Below are 19,964 nucleotides of genomic sequence, written 5' to 3'. Positions count from 1 at the left end.
TTATCATCTGCCTTTTAATGTCCCAATACTGGACACAGGAATCCTTTCATATTGAAAAGAAAGGTTTAGAGAATACACTAACCAAGCTGGTCCAATGGGCTACATATGAAACAATAAGAGGTTCGGTCTCCCTTTCAGGGTAACTCACAGGATCCCCAGCACGCACGCACCTCTGCTTACGGTGTTCTGTACGGTTTTAATTCAAGAAATTTAAAATATTACTTCCTTTGACAATGAAGGAAAACATCGTGAGCAAACCTGCATGTCTTTATTTCAAGTAGGCCTAATAATAGTAGTTTGTAGTAAGAAGAAGAAGAAGCCGGCAAGAAACTAAGCATCATTTTTTTCTTTTTTTCATTTTTTTAGACATAAAAGAGGAGTTGGTTCCGAGCTCCGTGTCATCAAGAAGTGCATCAACTGTGTTCAGTAACTTCGCTGTAATAAATGTGTTTTAACATATTCTTTAAACTTATTCATTGGTAGGTCTTACCTTAGGAATCATATTATAAAAGCGTATACTTAATCTCACAAATGACTTCTGTACCTTTTGCAGACGATATGAAGATGCCACTAATTTATGGCCATTTCTTGTAAGTCGATAATTTATATCCACGTTTTGTTTATAATTATTAATATTTTGTCTTACGAATACTATATAACTATAAATATATTGTGAAGCTACATTAAGTAGGGATTCACGTGATTTAAGTAATATTTAAACGTACAGCTCTTTTCTGCAATATAAATATAGTTTCGATGATTTGAACAGCCGCTTTGTCCTATACTAAGTTCCCGTAGGTATACTATGAAAGTACAAAAAATAAACTAGCCTAGCTGTTTTAACGTCGGTAATCTGTCTAAATTTCCTGACTTCAAAGGCAGCTGAGCTTAGTGTCTACATGGGCACCCCACTGTAGCTTATTATCTAAGGTCATGCCCAGAAAAACTGTGGAGGTCTCGATTTTTAGTGATTATCCAAAGGTTTGTGAGTCGTAATCCGCAATTGGCCAGCGTGGTGGAAATTTTCAGGTTATCATAATAATGTTTTTAGGGATGAAAATTTCAAATCTTACGATGTAGTTAGTAACAAAAGGCAATTTATAAGGCTGTTGACTATTGTTAGAAAACTCTATTAAAAATTTTAATTCAAATAAAATTACTAAGCGGTTTTTAAAACTTTGATATTTTACATTCATAAAAAAAAACATAGCTTAAAATAATGTACAAAATGTTATTTCTAAACGAAATTGTATTACTTTATATCAAAGTAAATAGAGGGTTCAAATATCACGGGAATATGATCCTCTTTCTTCGCCGGAGGACCCTCAAGGTTGCATCTATTGTGTGTGTATCAATGACATTTGTTCGTTTTCTAAGAGTCTTCGCCGAGGTCGGGAATTCCTTTGAGGCCTCTGTAAAGAGAACACAAAACGCGTCGCATAAATATTATTATGAAAATATATCAATGAAACAGCTTATTGAGTCGTAAAAAGAATTTAAATACAATTGACCGTGTCCTTGTGAATAAATTAATTCAATATTTTTCCTTTTACTCTTTATAAATGTCAAAAAATGTTTTTACGTGCCTTCTATAAGGACGCATTGCGTAAAAATATATATGACCTTATCGCTACTAAGCGATAAGGCCGCCTTTTGTATTCTACTTATGTCTTTGAATTTCTATTGTTTTTTTTTCCTAACTTCATTGTGGTGTACAAATAAAGAGTTAAATAATAATAAATAATAATATATCTTGCTAGCAGACATTTGGGTAATTTTCCAAGCAGATTTCTGTAATTATCGGGCAGTAGGACAACACTACGTGCTAAATCCTCACAAGTTTTTACGTTATGAATGGCACTATGTTGCATCGAAATCGGTACAATATTTCCCAAACTAAAAATTATTTTCGAGTTCTCTTTAGAAAGATCTCTACTAATGGAAACTGTAAAAATCAGATCAGCTTTGAAGATTAAACGGAAGAGAGAGCATAATAAACTTGATTCTTATTTACTCGTTTTACATGCACTTATTTTATTTTTATTTATGAATTAAAATAAGGCGTCCATTCGGCTTAGCATTACTCAAAAATAGTGATCCTATTTTTGGCTATAATTCAACACAGGAATTTTCTCAGTTTACCGATTTTTTCATGAATTGTGCTGCATTTCTTTAGATAACTAAAATAAATAAATCAATACTTATAAAAAATTATTAATCTGCTGTCTCACACACTGAAAAACTTTCAAGTTCATCACACAAATATTGTTCAGTTGTGGGAATCGAAACCACGGCCTAGGACTCAGAAAGCAAGGTCGCTGCGCCTATTGGCCGTCCGTCGGAAGCTTGTTGCAATACTGTGTTACGGTCTGAAGGGTGGGTAGGAAGGGTATGTAGGCACCTAACTACACATGTTGCAGGATGCTCCTTTCATGCCTTCAAAGTGTTGCTGTTTATCATGAAGAGCCGATTACGTACCACTTCTGGAATAAAGGCCTCTCCCAACGAGAGGGTTTGACCATTATCAACACGATAGACAGACGGACGCTGCTGCCGGTTCTCTGTTATATTCTTTTAGTCGCCTCGTACGACACCCGCAGGAAGAGGAGTGTTGGTGACTACTGTTTTCAGAACTGCCACACGACGACACGGCTCTGTTTATGGTTATACACTTACCATCCGTTGGGCCATCGGTTTGGTCCGCTTATTATTATAAAAAAATATTTGCATATATATATATATAAATTATAAATATTACTTAGTGCAATCCTCGGGTAGGACACATTTGTGGGTGCGATCGTCCCGCACGTACGGCTGGATGCAGATGCACCCAGGCTCGCAGAAGGGGTAACAGGGTCGCAGTCGTTCCCGAGGGTTGTCGCATGTTACTGCAGCGCAACCAGCGAAGCATGGCTCGTATCTGTGGATCATAGTTTAGCAGTTGAAGTAGTAAAGCCAGTCATCTTAATTTGAGCTGTGTGTTTCTGCGATGTTACGCAATTACTCCGCTAATTACGAATTAATTTTGATCATACATTTTTGTTTGGTATTTTTGGAGTTAATTATATAATAGTTGGGCCAATCTTGAGAGATTTTTATTGTAATTGATTTAGCGATTTATTTTCGTGTTCGTCTTAGTAATTAATAATCAATTCAATAAATCAACAAAAATTATAAATAAGATGATGACGTGTTGGTTTTTGGTGTATTATTACTTGTACATAAAGATGAGTGGAGTTTTATGTATTTTTTTTCAATGCAATTATTTCTTACTTGTTTTACTATGTGAAAAATCATTACTTTTCAGTTGAAAACATGTTTAATTATTACAAAAAAAAAATTAAGAAAACGGTTGACCTAAAGTTGCAGGGATGGACCCCTGCAAGTTCCTACTAATTCCATACTTATTTTGTTCTTCGAGCTCAAAAGTCTCAGAAGTTTAATATATATTGCTTTAGAATATTGCTTTATGAAAATAAAGCAATATTTTTCAGAATTTTAAACTTAAATTTAGGAATCATTCGCATGTCACAAGAAACACGTTTTGCGTTTTTATTTTCAACACTGTTAATCAAACGAATCGATTATTTTTGACGGGTTTATTGGCGATCAATTTTATTTTGTAAGTTTATAAGCTTATAAGTTTTTCGAATTGATCAGTGTATTTCTTAGCTACCTGCAAAAAAATTATTAAAAAACAAAAAAGTTTCATAATTGGTTTAAATGGTATAGATATTCTAATTCTCATAAAGTTTTTTTGATTACTGTCTTTTCAATCTTTTCAGTCGTTCATAATTTATGAGAGGTTTATGTATACACATATTATGTTAAATACATTTAAAGATACAGATAGTATCATGGAAAAAGTCATGTTCATCGGAAATAATTATTTCATTTATTGAAGTAAAATAACTTTTATGTTTATTAAATTAAGGTTATTTAATTATTCGAAAGTCTGATATAAGTTTCATAAAACACTATTTTTTTACAACTCTAATATGCTATAACTTTTGAACGAATCATCCCATTTTCACATGGTTGGTGACATTCGACGCAGCGTATTGAGTGCTATGAATAATTCTAGATCAAAAATCATTGAGACGAAAATTTTCAAAATGATCCTAAAAAAACACTATCGGAATTTTTCGATTTCGATATCCCTCGAACGGATCAATCGCTTTTGACCGGACCGGCAGTGATGAACGGGGTTTATTAAGCTTAAAAGCTGATTAGTTTTTGGGATTGAACGGAAGAGCTGTTTAAAAGTTAGTCTATAAAACAGTTTTTCAAAATTTTTATTTTTGAGATTTCTCGGAATCTTTCATTCCGAATCGATCTCGAAATTGTAGATAATTTAAGTTTAGTGAAGCCCTTTCGAATGCCACCAATCGTGATCCTATCGATCAAGCCGTTCAAAAGTTATGAGAGGTTTATATACACACATACACGCACGCACACACACCCACACACACCCACACACACACATACATACTCACATGATGACAACATCGCGGGTATAGTCAGGAAAGCTTTCTAGGACCTCAAAACGTCGACATCTGATGAAAACTCGATTTTCGAAAAACGGGGTGAAACCAATAACTTCCCAGCTTTTGAAAAAATTTAATTTTCTTAGCGGGAAGTTAAAAAGATCGTAACATAAAAAAATTACAAAAATAAGATGGGAAGAATTCGATAAACGGTTTCCAACAACTAGAACCCGAGACAGCTTAGGATTTACGGGTTAGTAAAAATAAAATACTAGAAATACTACTTGAATTTTTACCTTTCATTTTGCCTTTCGCAGGTCATTGTAAATGGTGTTTTCTTTTCCGATTCTTTTCCTCTGTGAAATAATTAATACTTATTATTATTATCAAAATTATGTCAACTTATTGTGTTTCTCTCTATTCGTCCTTTATTTTCCTAACTGTGTAGTGGTGTACAAATAAAGAGTTTAAATAAAAACTTACTACCTTGTACACATTCTTCATGTCATGTACGCATCAAAAGTTCCATACATGACTTCGACTTTGTCATTGGGCAAACCTTGCCGTCGGGGAGATGCCTTTAGCCCAGCAATGGCCTGTTATGGGCTATTGATTGATATCAACTGCCCCGTTGGTTTAGTGGTTAGCAAGTTGAACTACGGATCACAAAAATTCCCTGACCCTGAAATCGAATCATCGTGGTCTGTAGTTCAGTATGCTGACTACAACTGTAGAAGTATTCATCATGAACGTCATATCAACCCATTACAGGCCCATTAAAGGAAAGGGCCTCCTCCCACAATGAGACGGGTGTAAGCCGTAGTCCACCACGCTGGCCCAGTGCGGACTGGTGGACTCTACACGCCATTGAGAAAATTACAGAGAATTCTTAGGCATGCAGGTTTTCACACGATGCTTTTTTCTTCACTGTTAAAGCAAGTGATATTTAAATGCTTAAAAAGAAAATAACTTAGAAAAGTTAGAAGTGCGTGCTGGGATTCGAACTCAGCAAGCCGAAATTAATACTGAATCTCTAACACCATTTTTTTAGAAGTTTAACTGTTGTTAAAATGAATTTGCATATTGAAACAGTAAGACACTTACGAAAATGACGGCGAGTGTCCGACCTCAGCGCTCCTCGCTTTATGAAGCATATTTATTTTATCATCGTTTTCATAGAGCCTCTGTCCTCTATACACACTCAATGAGGGATCTATCTCCCGTTGTCTGTCCAACCCTCCGAAATGTTTCGGCTCTGGATCGTCCAAATACCCCGGAATGTCGCGATCATATCGCCTGTCATCCCAGTCTTTGTGGTCTTCGTCGAACGATTTTAATAAAGCTTTCTTTCTCCGATTCCGCCTCTCGTCTACAAAGGAATGTCTTTTGATTCCATCGGGGTCATCGTAATCGTAGGGATTTGGTCTGGTCGCGTTTGTTACTATGTTATCTGAAAATGTAGTTTATAGAAAATTAATTAACTTCTATATAAGATTCACGTTCATATCAGGTGACGTAAGGAATGACAACTGGCGTTGCCTTTTTGGAATCTGAAGAGATTTTTATAAATTTTAACAATTAATCAATGTAATTTAGTGAAATATAGATCTCAATAATATCGTGGTTTTATCGCATTCGTTTGTCTGTTGAGTCTGTCGCGGTTTCTCTGTCGAGTGACTATAAATGTATTTTTATTTACTTGGCACATTTAAATAAATAACGTAAGTAGTAAGTACTTAAATGTACGGGATAAACTCCGCATTTCAAAACTTAAGCCGGTTCAATTAAATAACATTCCTATTTAGGCATCTCTCTATACAAATTTTAAGTTCTATGTACATTTTCATGTACGTATACAATTATATTAAATTTTTTTATGATATAATTGTAGATATGGTGTTTATTGTAAGTTTGAACTTGATCTGGGCAAAATTGAAAGTCAATCAATATCAAGGTATGTTTTAAACTACCCTGTAAAATATAAATAATAAAAATATAATATTTACTCACAGAGCAAAAGTGCCAATAGTAATAAATAACGCATTTTCTTGTTAGTCAGTCCATTTAGGTTTAGTAATTTTCCATTACGTTGAATTGGCCACTGCCACTGCTAATCAAGCAAATTACTTGATTGTTTGATAAAAGTACTAAACTACGGCGGATGTGTTTAACGATTGCAAAGAAAAAAAATGTTATCAACAAGTAGTATGTATAGGTTTACCGATTTGTTCAAAACGACAAAAATAATTAAATAACTCTTTATTTATAATATACCTATCATATTTATTATTGAGAGTGTGTTAAATATATTTTTTCTAAGTCATCTTCGTACCAAAGCAGTCAAGTCAGATAAACTATATACAATAACGTGGAGAAAGGATTAAGTTATCTCCCTGAAAGATCTCTACCATTTTGGTGATTTGTATTGTAGCCCTGCTGTTCTTGGATCTGAAAGATGGCTCTGAGATTTAATGCTTTTAAGCGCCATCTTTCATGACACTCACATAGGTACTGTTATCGACGCAAACAGCCCTCTTGTTAATTATTAATTAATATATTATATAATAACGTCGCTAACAGGTAACTTCGATTTTATTACTTTTGTTCGTATCGTATTCATCAATTATTACAAAAGTATTTTAATCATTTCGTAATTCTTAATTAATAGAAGACGATGAATAGATCTACAGTTTATATATTCGATCAAATGTGTATCTCTCTTTTTTTCCATTATAATATTCTAATGAAATTTCCTACTTAACGAAATATTATCTTTTTTTTTTTTGTAATTATACTAAGCGGCATTGTACAGGAGTGCTGTATTGGTTGGCGGCTAGTTTTTGTCAGTAGGGTGGTAACTAATCGCGTTCGAAGCTTCCCACTAGGTAAATACCAGTGAAAGTTCAGAAATTATATTTTTCCAAATTGCCTCTGCCGGGTAACGAACCCGCAACCTCCCAATAATAGAACCACCAGTCACCAGTCTTTTCTGCTGTACGCAGATTTCTTAGCAAAACTTAAGCTGTATATAAAAATAAATAAATAAATATACTACGACAATACACACATCGCCATCTAGCCCCAATTTAAGCGTAGCTTGTGTTATGGGTACTAAGATGACTGATGAATATTTTTTATTAATAATATACATAAATACTTATAATATACATATAAACTGGGTGTTTATATGTATATTATAAGTATTATAGACTGAAAAACATTCATGCTCATCACACAAACATTTTCCAGTTGTGGGAATCGAACCCACGGCCTTGGACTCAGAAAGCAGGGTCGCTGCAAACTGCGCCAATCGGCCGTCAAATATAAATACATATATATATTAAAACCTTGCATATGTATATTAAAACCTTGCAAGGTTTTAATTAAGTGTAGTATGATTTTATAGACTTGTGTCAATTTAGTTTGTCGCATGTGAAGCGTTGCTTTGTTTATAGGCGATGATTTTCCATTTACCATTAGGAACTATGAAATAAAAGGCTTTCTTTATGTTAGTGACGTAAGGGAGCAATTTGTATCAAAACATAGTATCGTCATAGGTACCACAAGTTATTACCACAATATAACTTAGTGAATAAAATATATCATGCAAAAATATCGAGCGTACTTAGCGCTCGCCTATTTATTATCACTTTAGGTATATTTCTGTAAACGATAAAGAAAAGACAACCCATGCTTTACATTAATACTGTTTTTCCATTTAAAAAGGCTTAAATTAATATTTCCACAGTAAAACTTATAACCTAATTATAATATAACCCAACTTAATTAATATACAAGCAGTGGCGTGCGTAGAGGGTATGAACCGGGTATGCAGATGTTATATAAATAAGAAAATCTCCAGTACGCGTTATAAATAAGAAGGGTAGGCTTGTTATAACTCTTACAATGCCTATCCTTAAGTTTTTTTAAACCCGTACTGGAGATATTATTCATTTTATATCATTGAGCAAAACCTCTATGCACGCCACTGTATACAAGTCATGCAAGTGTGGAATGGTGCCAAGAATATTGGCTGCATTTCCACGCTGGCCACAGCCCGGCTGATCCTTTGCGCAAAAAACAAGCCAGCCGTTACAAATACTGTTTTTTTGTATCAATATTTTGCATTGCATTTTAGTCGTTGCGTCGTTTCGTTGGATCGCTTTGTATAATTTTCCTCGGTTGAAGTGCCTTAATGGGTGGTGGGGCAATTACTATATTAAAATAATTCCCCATTCTGGAAACTTCAGCTGCTCGTTTGAAGTCATCTATGTGGTTCGGGAGACTCTCGACGTCACTTTGCACGATAATCTCCTCTTTCTTGGTGTTGTGCCCTCTTTGGACCCTTGCAGAAGGTATAGGAGGCGCTGGAGGTTTAGCTGATCTTCTGCTTGGCACTGGTATACCCATTTGCGTCCTAAAAGCAATTAACAAAACTTATCAATGTTTAATCCTTACTTATATTATAAATGGGAAATTGTGGTTGTTTCTTTGTCCAAGAGTACAAACGGTTCCCGCAGGATTTGTAAAAAAACTGTAAAAAAACACAGATGAAGAACGCGGGTAACATTCTAGTATCCTAACTAATATTGTAAATACGAAAGTGTGTATTTTTGTTTGTCCTTCTTTCACGCCTTAACTAAGCAACTAATCTACTTGGTTTTTGGCATAAAGTTAGTTGAAAAAACGTAGAGTGACATAGGCTAATTTTTATTCCAGGAAACAAATTATTCCTACAGGTTTTGTAAAAAACTGTAAGAAATGCGGACAAAGAACGCGGGCTGTTCAGCTCCTCGTAGTCTAAAATTACCATTAAAATCAGTAGGAGAATTACGAGCATGAGGAAACGTCTTAAATTAAGGCCAGAGTAACATACGGTGAGCAATCTTGAGGTAAGACGCATTGGTGTGTGCGGTCATCTCGGACATAAGGGTCCTCGCAAACACAGCCAGGCTCGCAGTAAGGGTAGCATGGCCGCAAATGGTTACGCGGGTTGTCGCAGGAGATCTCAGCGCAACCGCCGAAACAAGGCTCGTATACTTCATTTGGCCAATAGCAGGCTGGAAATTTAAATTAAATTTATTATGTTATTTATATGCGTATTATTCGGTGCGATGTCGCATAGAAACCGATTAGGGGTATGACTACCACATTTTCTAGCAGGTTAGCTAGCTACCATTTTGAACTGCATCGACACTTACTACCAGGTTAGATTGCAGTCAAGGGCTAACTTGTAGTTGAATAAAACAAAAAAAAAATCTTAAAATATTTTATTATAGAAATGTTGTTATAGTATGTTGTTATTGTTATTGTTATATTTTGAATATGTTTTTATAAATGTTTTTATAAATGTTTGAAGAAGCAACTTCACACAGCTAGCTCAGTAGAAATATATTTGTTTCTTATTAGAATTGGGTTCTAGTAACAAACAAATATATTACGAACCCCATGAACTAATATATTACGAACTCAAAATGCTATATTTATCTTGAATTCATTGAAATCGTTTATTTATTGAGTTAAGGAATCACAGGTATTTGCCACCCGACGCTTTCCTTTTCATCACATCAACCCATTAACGGCCCCGGGGGAGAAAAGGGGTTAAGGCCGTAGTCTACCATGCAGGCCCAGTGCGGATTGGTGGGACACACCTTTGAGAACATTATGCGGATCTCTCAGGCATGCAGGTTTTCTCACGATGTTTTCCTTCACCGTCTAAGCAAGTGATATTTTAATTAGTTAAACGCATAATAACTGAGTAAAATTCACAGTGGCTCCCCGAAAGCGAAGTCGAGCTCCTACCCAATGCGTTATCACCGTTGAAATTTAAAATCTCAAACATATTTGATTCAATCTAGTTGTTCGTCAATGTAATGCTTTATTGGCACCATTCCATCATATTCCATGGCGTGACTTGTACGGTATAGTTGTACCCATATAGCATTAAGTTGTGGTTATGTTTTAGTTATGTCATTTAACCTTTTTTAGTTAAATATTTACTATAAAATCCATAAATTAAAATCTAAATTGTATATTTTCATAAACAAAATCTAAGCATAAATATATAAGACTATACATTCGAAATACATTCGAAAGATTAAGGTTTTTCTAATCTTGGATATAAATCTAACGTTGGACACAAGATATCTAAAAGTTCTTTCTAGTCGTTTTCACAGATCCATTACGAGCCCCTTGGGGGCAACTGGTAGCCTAGACTTACCTCACCTAACTTTATTTATCTTACTTAAATAACTGAAACATACTTTATCCAAAGAAATCTTCTGCCGGTGGAACTCAGCCAAAGTTACAATTAAAACGAACACAGTTATTTTTAATTCCCACCAATAAATATATTAATATTAGAAGCAAAAATAAACTCGTTGTGCAGTTTACTAGGCTACACAAAATTGCAAATTCATTCAAGGGCAATTGTATATTATTTTATAACAAATTACCAAATGAAATCTTTGAGTTGTCTCTCAATAAGTTCAAAGTTTATATAAAACGTAAGCTTACAGAAAAATCCTATTATAACATAAAGGATTATTTAAACGATAAAAAAGCTTGCTCTAGCTTCATAGCTTTATTTAAATTTACTGGAAGATGGTGATAACAAAAAAATAAATTTACCCGGCTAAGTTTGTTGTGGGCTCTTCTTAGACCAGGGCGCGTTTGGAACCCTCGTAGCTTTAGATTTAAGTTGGCGAACGAAGTTATCACCATCCCGTTACAATTATGTAAACAATTATGTATGAACGCTTCATAAGTGCCTGTGATAGGCCTACATGAATAAAGAAATTTTGAATTTGAATTTGAATTTAAATAAGGCAAGATCTTGCAATACTTTCAATCTTTCTTAAATATATATATATATTTTACTAGTCTTTTTTTTCTTACTTGTCTCATAAAGTAAACAATATTTTTGCAACTTTTGTATTTTATTTGTAAAATTTATTTTTATATATTATGACAACATGAAAATAATTATATTTTTTATCGTTTTCTATTATTATAATTAAAACATAGTTTACACTAATAAGTAATAAAAAGATTGTCAGACAAGTTAGATAAAACTTAGTGTTATTGTCGTCGTCGGATCCTATGTCCATCTCCAGAAAGCTAGCTATCTCTATGTAAAATTTTATCATAATCGGTGAAGTGTTGAGTACAAACAAAACTTAGGTAACAGACAAACATTATCACGTCAGAATTGATAAATTATCAAATGCCTGGTGAACTCAAAACAAAAAAGCGAACAAAATACTAACCTTTAGAAATTTTCTCTTCGTCTCTACATTTCACAAACATAATCCAAAAGTTGACGACAATAAACGCGTACACTCTCATTATTACAGCCTATAAAACTGAGTCTAGGCTTTGGGTTCAGTTTTTAGTCTTTGAAGCAAACATACAAGTTGTGAATAAGGAATTTGTGTTTAATTTGCACTATATCAAGACCTATAATTACGTGAAAGGAGTGTAATTAAGACGTAGCCTGTATAAATTATGGTAGTGTGGAGCAACGTGAAAGTGGTATTTGTAAAACAGAAGCGGCCGGTTGTCGTTTACCGTTTACCGGTTCCCGGTTAAGCCAGGTTTGATTGAATTATTGCTTGTGTTGCTACCTGTTCCCGGGTGCCCGGGTCACGTTTTCTCCTTCATCCTTGATATTGTAAACATAATAAATTTGTTGCTCCGAAATTTATAACGTAGTACGTGACTTATGTACGTTGTGAACATTGTTTAGTGAGGAAACTTTTGGTGACACTATATCAAATTTTGCTTCACTATTGCTTCACATTGTTATTAGTTACCAACTTGTCAATTAACGACTTCATAAGAATGTCTTTACGAATGGTGCTCATAATAGAAGCTCTTTTGATCTCGCATTTTTGAATAGTAGATTATATAAGATTGTATTAAAGTGTTCTTATAAGTGAAGGTAACATTTTAATAATAAAATTAATTTAATTTATGATGACGCAGCAAAAAAAGATGATAAAGGAATATTATTATTGTTACTTTTATCTATTTTTTTGTACACCACATGATGTTAATTAATTATCCAAGAAAACAGAAACATAAAAATAGAAACCAAATACTAAAGTCGGCCTTATCGCTCAGAAGCGATCTCTGTCAAGCAACCTTAGAATTAGGAAAAAAAGAGGAGAACAAACAGGTGCAGGCGGAATAGAATATAAATTCATCATCATATCAACCCATTATGTCTCCTGTCTCCTCCCAAAATGAGAAGGGGTTAAAGCCGTAGTCCATCTCTCAAGCCCAGTACGGACTGGCGGACTTTACGAAAGTGAAGTCGAAGTCGAAGCTTCAATAAAATTCATACATACAAATAAATAAATACTAATGAATAAATTAATAACAAATACAAATACACAAATGCATCTTACAAATAATAAATATTTATAAAGTAAATAAATACTATTAGACATCGTCTTCAGTCGGACATATAATAACATTGAGCCACTTTTTTAAATATAGCCAGTGATTTTGACTGCCGTATGCTCATAGGAAGCGCATTCCACAATTCGATGGGTCGTAAATTTCAGTAATTGAATGTTGTATGACTTATGTTTATGTCGAGAATAAAATATTGTATACTTTTATGCACTTGTTCCACATTCTACCATTTTAACTCAGTGATTATAGCTTATGTCCATGGTCGGTATGCAGTGCATACGTACTTGCAATCACAAAAGGCTAAAGTGCAAAACTGTCATCGCCAATAAACGATTATATGATAAAAATAAAACAACCGTAATACGTAAAAAAGAAATTGCGCAGGTGTGTTTTAGTGGATACAAAGGTTATAGATTTCAATGTGGATGTACGAGTCGCCAGTACATGCGACACGGAAAACGAAAATAATTTAATGAACATAGCATTGCACCATATGTCGCAGACATCGACATTGTAATAAAATGTGAAACGCTTTATGGGCCAGTACCCGCATTATATTTTTATGTAACTTAATAAATAAAAATGTAAAGTAAAGCTGTTACATTTATTCCCTTATGTTTTTATTAAATATTAAAAATAATGTACTCATGAGTTTTTATTATTACTAGTTTAGCTGCCTACGAATTCAAATAGCTTTTTACAAATCTCCCGAGGACCGCTGCTTTCCCCGGAGGGAAAGTAGCCTATCTGCTATTCAAAGCAATAATCTATTCCTGAGTTAATTTTCATCCAGATCTTCAGCCGTTCTGGCGTGATTGAGTAACAAACATCCATCCAAACTTCCGATTTTATAATAGCAGCAGGATTATAAATGCAGCATGTATGTCCAAATAATAGACATATGCTATTATTTAATTAAAACAAATAGTAGATTCTTTATTGAGAGTTTTTTTGGGTCTTAAGTAGTAGTTAACTCTACAAGAGATTCAAAATTACGTGGACCTGTATATTAGGGTTGCATACCCTTAGTTTTTAAGGTGGTACTAATGGGAAAATATATTTAGTTACAAAAACTTTTAGATTACATTTATATAATATCATAAATATACATACATTATTTGACAAACACAATGAATGATTTAATTTTAAAAGAGACCCTTTTCCAATAATTGTGTATATGTGTTCGAAGCTTATAAGATAAAGGTAGGTGGCGCAAAATAAAAATATATTGCGTTCGGTTTATTGTTAACAGACTGATTCATGTCAAGAAAGCCAGAAGCGTTTGATTTCGCGGCAGGAACGGATGTCAAATAGCTCTCCGCCTATAAAATATTATTGAGATCTTTATTTTTATTACTTATTCGTGTTGAAAAACGATGAGGTTTGCGTAAGAAAGTTACGCTTGTTACCTATTAAATATATGCAAATAAGGTCTGAGATATACATCAATGGAGTATTTAATAAATTTATTTTATTGAAGCCAAAGCCTTAAAATTAGTATGTATTTAATCTTTGTAAAACATTACATTAATCTTTATAAAAAAAAAAGTGGATATAAACAATCGACTTACTAAAGACGAACATAAATTAGTGATATCAGCATATCGTCTTAGAAAAGTGCTGAAAACCTTGATGGGGCTGAGTATATGCTTTAATAACTATTACCGAAGGCGATATTTGATTTACCTCACATAATACATAAGTTAAAGAATACATTTAATACATCGAGGTTAGTATACTATTAATGCATTTTTTAATGACAAGATTGCTTGGAAGCAATCCGCTCCGCTTTTATCTCACACAAGATAAAAAATGATTGTTAAATTGTAAAATGGTGTTGGAAAAGAGCCACTGCTGAGTTTCTTGGCGTAATCTTCTTGTTAGAATCCGCCTTTCGAACCGGTGGTAGAGTCAAACAAACAGACATACTAGACGTTTCAAAAGTGCTTATATTAGGCCTACTTGACATAAATGAATTTTGAATTTAGTAGATTGCTACTTGAAGCCAAACTTATTATCTCTATAGATCTTCCGATTGTTTGGTTTGCCTAAGTTTTTTTTATAATTTATTTGAAATAAATATGTTCTATGAAATAAAAAATCACAATAATTTGTTGATTATATTCAGATATTAATTTATATGTTGATATAAAGATAAAATAAACCATCTAATTGGAGGGATCGAGGGCTTCACCATGACCCCTAAGACCTATACACTATTCATTTTTCATATGCTTCATGAGATTATAGAGTAATATTATTATTTATTTTTAGAACAGAATAGGAAGACTAAAACTTGGAAAGAGTAGGAAGAGTTCTATCTCTTTCTACTCTTTTCAAGTTTTTGAACTTCTACGAAGTACATGTTTATGTATCGTAGTTTATGTTTTATATATCGTAGAAAGAGCTTACTTATGATATAAAGCTTGCCATGTCTAAGCGTAACGCGGCGAAATCAAGGTATAAGATCCAACCCTCTGATGCCAACTTGCTTAAGTATAAGCGGCTGCGGAATCGGTGTAACAAGATGTGCAGAGACGCTCAGCGCAATTATATCCACTCTTCAGTTGATGGAAAGAGTACCCTTAAGGTGTGGAAATTTTTGGAAACTTTGGGCATTGGTCGCCGGCAAAAAAGTGTTCCTGATAGTGTGGATATAGATGCTTTGAATCGTCATTTCAGTAATGTGACAACTAGTATTAGTCGCAAAACTGAAACTCTGGCTTCGATAAGCTCGCGTTCAAAGCCTCATTTTCCATTGTTCCAATTTAGCGTGGTCAGTCCTGGCGAAATAATAAAGCACATAAATGCAGTTAAATCAGATGCTTTGGGAAATGACGGTATCAGCCGTAAGATGATATTGTTAAGTTTAGATTACATCTTACACGTTCTGTGCTACTTATTTAATCTATCTCTCTCATCTAGTTCCTTTCCTAGTGCCTGGCGTATAGCTGAGGTCATACCTATTCCTAAAAATTCTAACCCGTCTTTGTTTTCTCATTTCCGACCTATTTCTATTCTTCCGTTCTTATCTAAAGTCCTGGAACGTATTGTTAATTCTCAATTATCTTTATTTCTTTCTAAAAATAATATCCTTAGCACTTTTCAATCTGGCTTTCGTCGTGGGCACAGCACTGTCACGGCTTTAACCAATGTCTGTGACGATATTCGTTTAGGTATTGATAATAAGCAGGTGACCATTTTGGCTTTGCTTGATTTCTCCAATGCATTCAACACTGTGGATTTTGAGATTCTCTTGGCCATACTAGATTCCATTAATATTTCTTCACCTGTAGTTAGATGGTTCCATTCTTATTTACATGATCGTACGCAATGTATCAGAGTCAAAGATAAATTCTCTTCTTACTGCCGCCTCCTTGCTGGTGTTCCACAGGGTGGCGTACTATCTCCTCTTCTATTCTCCATTTTCATTAATACCATGACTGATCTCCTTTCTTTACCTTATCATCTTTATGCGGATGATTTTCAAATATATGTGTCTGCTCTGGTTTCTGATATTCCTGAGGCTGTAAATAGACTCAACGCTGACCTTAGTGCTATCTGTGACTGGAGCAGATCTCATGGGTTATTGGTTAATGCCAGCAAGTCTCAGTCAATTATTTTGGGTAATTCTAGGCAAATTGCGAAAGTGAATTTTTCTGGTATTCCGCAAGTCACTTTTGATGGGTCTCTGCTGCCTTATAGCAAAACTGTGAAAAACCTAGGCATTCTCATGGACAGCAGTTTATCTTGGAGGCCGCAAGTAGCCCATGTAAGCCAGAAAGTTTTTAGTGCCTTTGGGTCCTTAAAAAGATGGAAAAATCTCTTGCCTATCAAGACTAAGATTTTATTAGCCAATACCCTTCTTCTTCCTATTTTAGATTATGCCGATGCCTGTTATTTAGACTTGACTGAGGACCTTCTGGATAAGCTGGAGCGACTACAAAACTTATGCATAAGATTCATATTTGGTCTTAGGAAATATGATCACATCTCTGAGTATCGCAAAAAATTGAAGTGGCTTCCTATTAGGCATCGGCGTAATCTGCATGTCCTTTCAATCCTGTATTCTACTCTTTTTCATCCTTGGACACCACCCTACCTTAAACAACGCTTTCATTTCCTTTGCCCGTGTCCGTCTCAAGGATCTCAGCGTTCTGCTAGGGAGAATATTCTCCGAATGATGAAATGTAAGTCGCAAAGTTACTCGGAATCCTTCACAATAAAAGCTGCAACGCTGTGGAATGCACTCCCTGACGATATTCGTCGCTCTAAATCCCTAGCTATTTTCAAAAGCCGTGTTAGACATCACTATTTGTCATTATAATTTTGTTGTTCGTATATGTGTACTTATGTATCTATAGTAAATGTAAATATTTGTTAATATATATATATATATATATATATTTATTTATATCTTATTTTATTTATATCTTATTTTATTTATCTCTTTTAATTATTTATTATATTAGTTATTAGTAGTATGTACTTAAGTGTGTAAATTTATGTATTGTTTATTTTAATTGCGATTTCCCGTCTCTCATGTTTTGTTGTGTACTATCGGTAAGGTTACCTGGCAGAGATCACTTTTAGTGATAAGGTCGCCTTTTGCTTTTAATTTTTTGTTTAACTATATTTGTAATTTCTCCTTTATTACGCAATAAAGATGTTTAAATAAATAAAATAAATAAAAGAGCAGTTAAACTATTATTTCCTCCAGGCGTAGATCAGTCTTAGAGAAAATCGTTTCACCGAAAAACGGTAACAGTAATGAGATTTTTTTTTATTGCGAACGTGCGATGAAACCGTTTATAATTTTCTTTCTAAATCTGATGTTAGTAAGGCGATGAACATCGGATGTTTACTGTTTAGTATGTTCCGTTGTTTAGTAGAGTGTATTTTATGGATATTATTAAATATTATTTTTGGGGTTCGTATTAATTTCAAGTAATTTTGTATTGATTGCGATCAGGGCGTCGAAATTTTAAAATATAACTGGTTACTAAGTAATTCGAAGCAGTTTTAATTTTTTTTTTAAGATACGAAACTACGATTAGATAGTGATAATATCATTCCAAATTAGGAACCCAGACCTTTTATTTATAAAGCCATGAGCTATGATTGCTAGTAAAGTTGCTTTTTGATAAAAGAATATCAAATTGATGCAGTGAAGGAAATGAACGATCCGTCTGCCGGAGAAAACTACACCAATAAAATATGATTGTTAGTTATATTTTTATAACCCACCCAAGTTGAGGAAATAGCCGAGCTTCGCATGGACTTTGAAATATGCCACGCCAGTACCATATAGGTTGTAATTGTTAGGTTAGGAACATAAAATTATACTCTTTATATACGTATTTTTTTATAAGTACCTACTCGTAATAACTTTTGAAAACATAATACCAACTGAATAACTGTATGTTATAGTCTGTCCAAATAGTTCAAAATAATGAATAGTTAGATCGTAGCAGGAAGGCTTTAAGAATATGAAATGCTTACGAAGCATTTTTTAATTATGTACTATGCTCCAGTATTGTAGCGAAATGTTCATATAGACATAGCGCGTATTTTGGTAATCTTTGTTGTATGGCGTATAAAGAATATGATAATTATTTTTTACGCGTATGTCTAATTGTCAAGGATTACAGCAAATTAAACCTCAGCTTCTGCTGACCCAAGTATATGGGCACAATGTACGTGAAAATGTACATTGCGGAAGGATTAATGTCCATTTTATACCCTGGACTTTCGCAAAATAACGCTTGCTTCCTACTTATCTACTTCTCAATGGATATAAATTCGAGTATGTTGATGTAGACGCAAGATAAAAGTATATAGAGGTACGCCATTCCCTAACATTAAGCTCCGCTATTTATGTTAGCACGTTTGCAGTGTGGTGAACAGATCCCGAGATATCTGCGGGGATATCGCCTGTGTTCGAGTTGATTTGAAAGCTTTTTCTTTTTCGTCTCCCTTTATTCGACAGTGAAATTTCTACACATAATATATCTTAACATGAAGTGAAAACAGGAGAAATGAATCAGGAGAGCCATTATTTTGTGTAACATTCGTACCAAATCATTGTAATTTAATTGAAAATCCTACCACATATCGATTATAAAAAATCGATAACAACATTAAATCAATGCATAAAATAGTGCTGGAAATCACAGATTGATGATCATAACTGGAAATCTTGCCAAACCTCATATGAATTCAATGTTACAGCCATTTTTACGGGTTTTCGTCTGTGGTCCAGTGGCGTGCAACTCTGCACCAATGAGGTTATAATAACAGCGTGGTTAGATTGTATCTATTATTTATATCCTGTTTTTGGTAGACTGTAAAGAAATTAAAAATTTCATTCTCAATTTTCAAAGAAAAAATTTGATGGAAGAGAAAAATTTAAATTTTTAATGGAATGAGAAATTTCAAAAAAGCTTTTGATGTAGCTATGGAATGATTTATAATTATGTTGTGTATGAAACTGAACTAAAAATACTCCTGAACTACTATTAAAATAAAAATGTTTTTTTTCTATCTTATTCGTATTACAGTGAGCACTTTGTCATTATACATGCATATTGTAAGAAATTGTTGAATTTCAATCGTTATGTGTATTACTAGTGCCCCCTTAGGGTTATTGAAAATATCCTCAATGGGGCATTTCTGAGTCTTATATAATCTCAGTACGTGCCATAAAAAACTTAAGGATAGGCTTTGTAAGATTTATAAAAATCCCATCCTTAAGTTTTTATAACTCGCATGGATTAACATAACTCATTTTATATCATCCGCATAACCTGTGCATACCCTCGTTTGTGTTTATATGTAAATTCCAAGTATATATGTATATTATTCATAAAAATATTCATCAGTCATCTTAGTAGGTACCCATAACACAAGCTCCGCTTACTTAGGGGCTAGATGGCGATGTGTGTATTGTCGTAGTATATTATTTTTTATTTATTTATTACCCATTTCATATAATTGATTGTGCAGTGTGTTGACGGCACATCACAATACGTTGACATCTCACCCGCATCCCCTCGG

The 19,964-nt window shown here is 33.9% G+C and overlaps 2 protein-coding genes across 2 annotated transcripts; both read right to left on the bottom strand.

Annotated features, from left to right (window-relative positions):
* Positions 1–1,229: 1,229 nt before the first annotated feature.
* On the bottom strand, positions 1,230–6,581 carry LOC120631105. Its single transcript, XM_039900547.1, has 5 exons — positions 6,498–6,581; positions 5,592–5,937; positions 4,784–4,843; positions 2,759–2,920; positions 1,230–1,412 (listed from the first exon to the last, which is right to left on the bottom strand). The coding sequence occupies exons 1-5, from the start codon at positions 6,529–6,531 to the stop codon at positions 1,373–1,375; spliced, it is 642 nt and encodes a 213-aa protein (XP_039756481.1). The 5' UTR covers positions 6,532–6,581; the 3' UTR covers positions 1,230–1,372.
* A 1,895-nt stretch (positions 6,582–8,476) lies between these two features.
* On the bottom strand, positions 8,477–11,834 carry LOC120631170. Its single transcript, XM_039900632.1, has 3 exons — positions 11,756–11,834; positions 9,364–9,547; positions 8,477–8,904 (listed from the first exon to the last, which is right to left on the bottom strand). The coding sequence occupies exons 1-3, from the start codon at positions 11,832–11,834 to the stop codon at positions 8,622–8,624; spliced, it is 546 nt and encodes a 181-aa protein (XP_039756566.1). The 3' UTR covers positions 8,477–8,621.
* Positions 11,835–19,964: the final 8,130 nt, after the last annotated feature.

Source organism: Pararge aegeria, chromosome 17 (assembly GCF_905163445.1).
Source record: "Pararge aegeria chromosome 17, ilParAegt1.1, whole genome shotgun sequence".
NCBI lineage: Eukaryota > Metazoa > Arthropoda > Insecta > Lepidoptera > Nymphalidae > Pararge > Pararge aegeria.
The sequence above is the reverse complement of the archived record's forward strand: the minus strand, read 5'-3'. Positions and strand labels throughout refer to the sequence as shown.

What these genes read in the sequence shown, in the direction of transcription:
- LOC120631170 (XM_039900632.1), bottom strand. Translation starts at nt 11,834, where the DNA reads ATGAGAGTGTACGCGTTTATTGTCGTCAACTTTTGGATTATGTTTGTG. An exon ending in CGAAGAGAAAATTTCTAAAG is followed by an intron (nt 9,548 to 11,755) that starts GTTAGTATTTTG and finishes TTAAATTTCCAG; the next exon opens with CCTGCTATTGGCCAAATGAA. An exon ending in TTACCTCAAGATTGCTCACC is followed by an intron (nt 8,905 to 9,363) that starts GTATGTTACTCT and finishes AATTGCTTTTAG; the next exon opens with GACGCAAATGGGTATACCAG.
- LOC120631105 (XM_039900547.1), bottom strand. Translation starts at nt 6,531, where the DNA reads ATGCGTTATTTATTACTATTGGCACTTTTGCTCT. An exon ending in ACTATTGGCACTTTTGCTCT is followed by an intron (nt 5,938 to 6,497) that starts GTGAGTAAATAT and finishes CTACATTTTCAG; the next exon opens with ATAACATAGTAACAAACGCG. An exon ending in GGACACTCGCCGTCATTTTC is followed by an intron (nt 4,844 to 5,591) that starts GTAAGTGTCTTA and finishes ATTATTTCACAG; the next exon opens with AGGAAAAGAATCGGAAAAGA.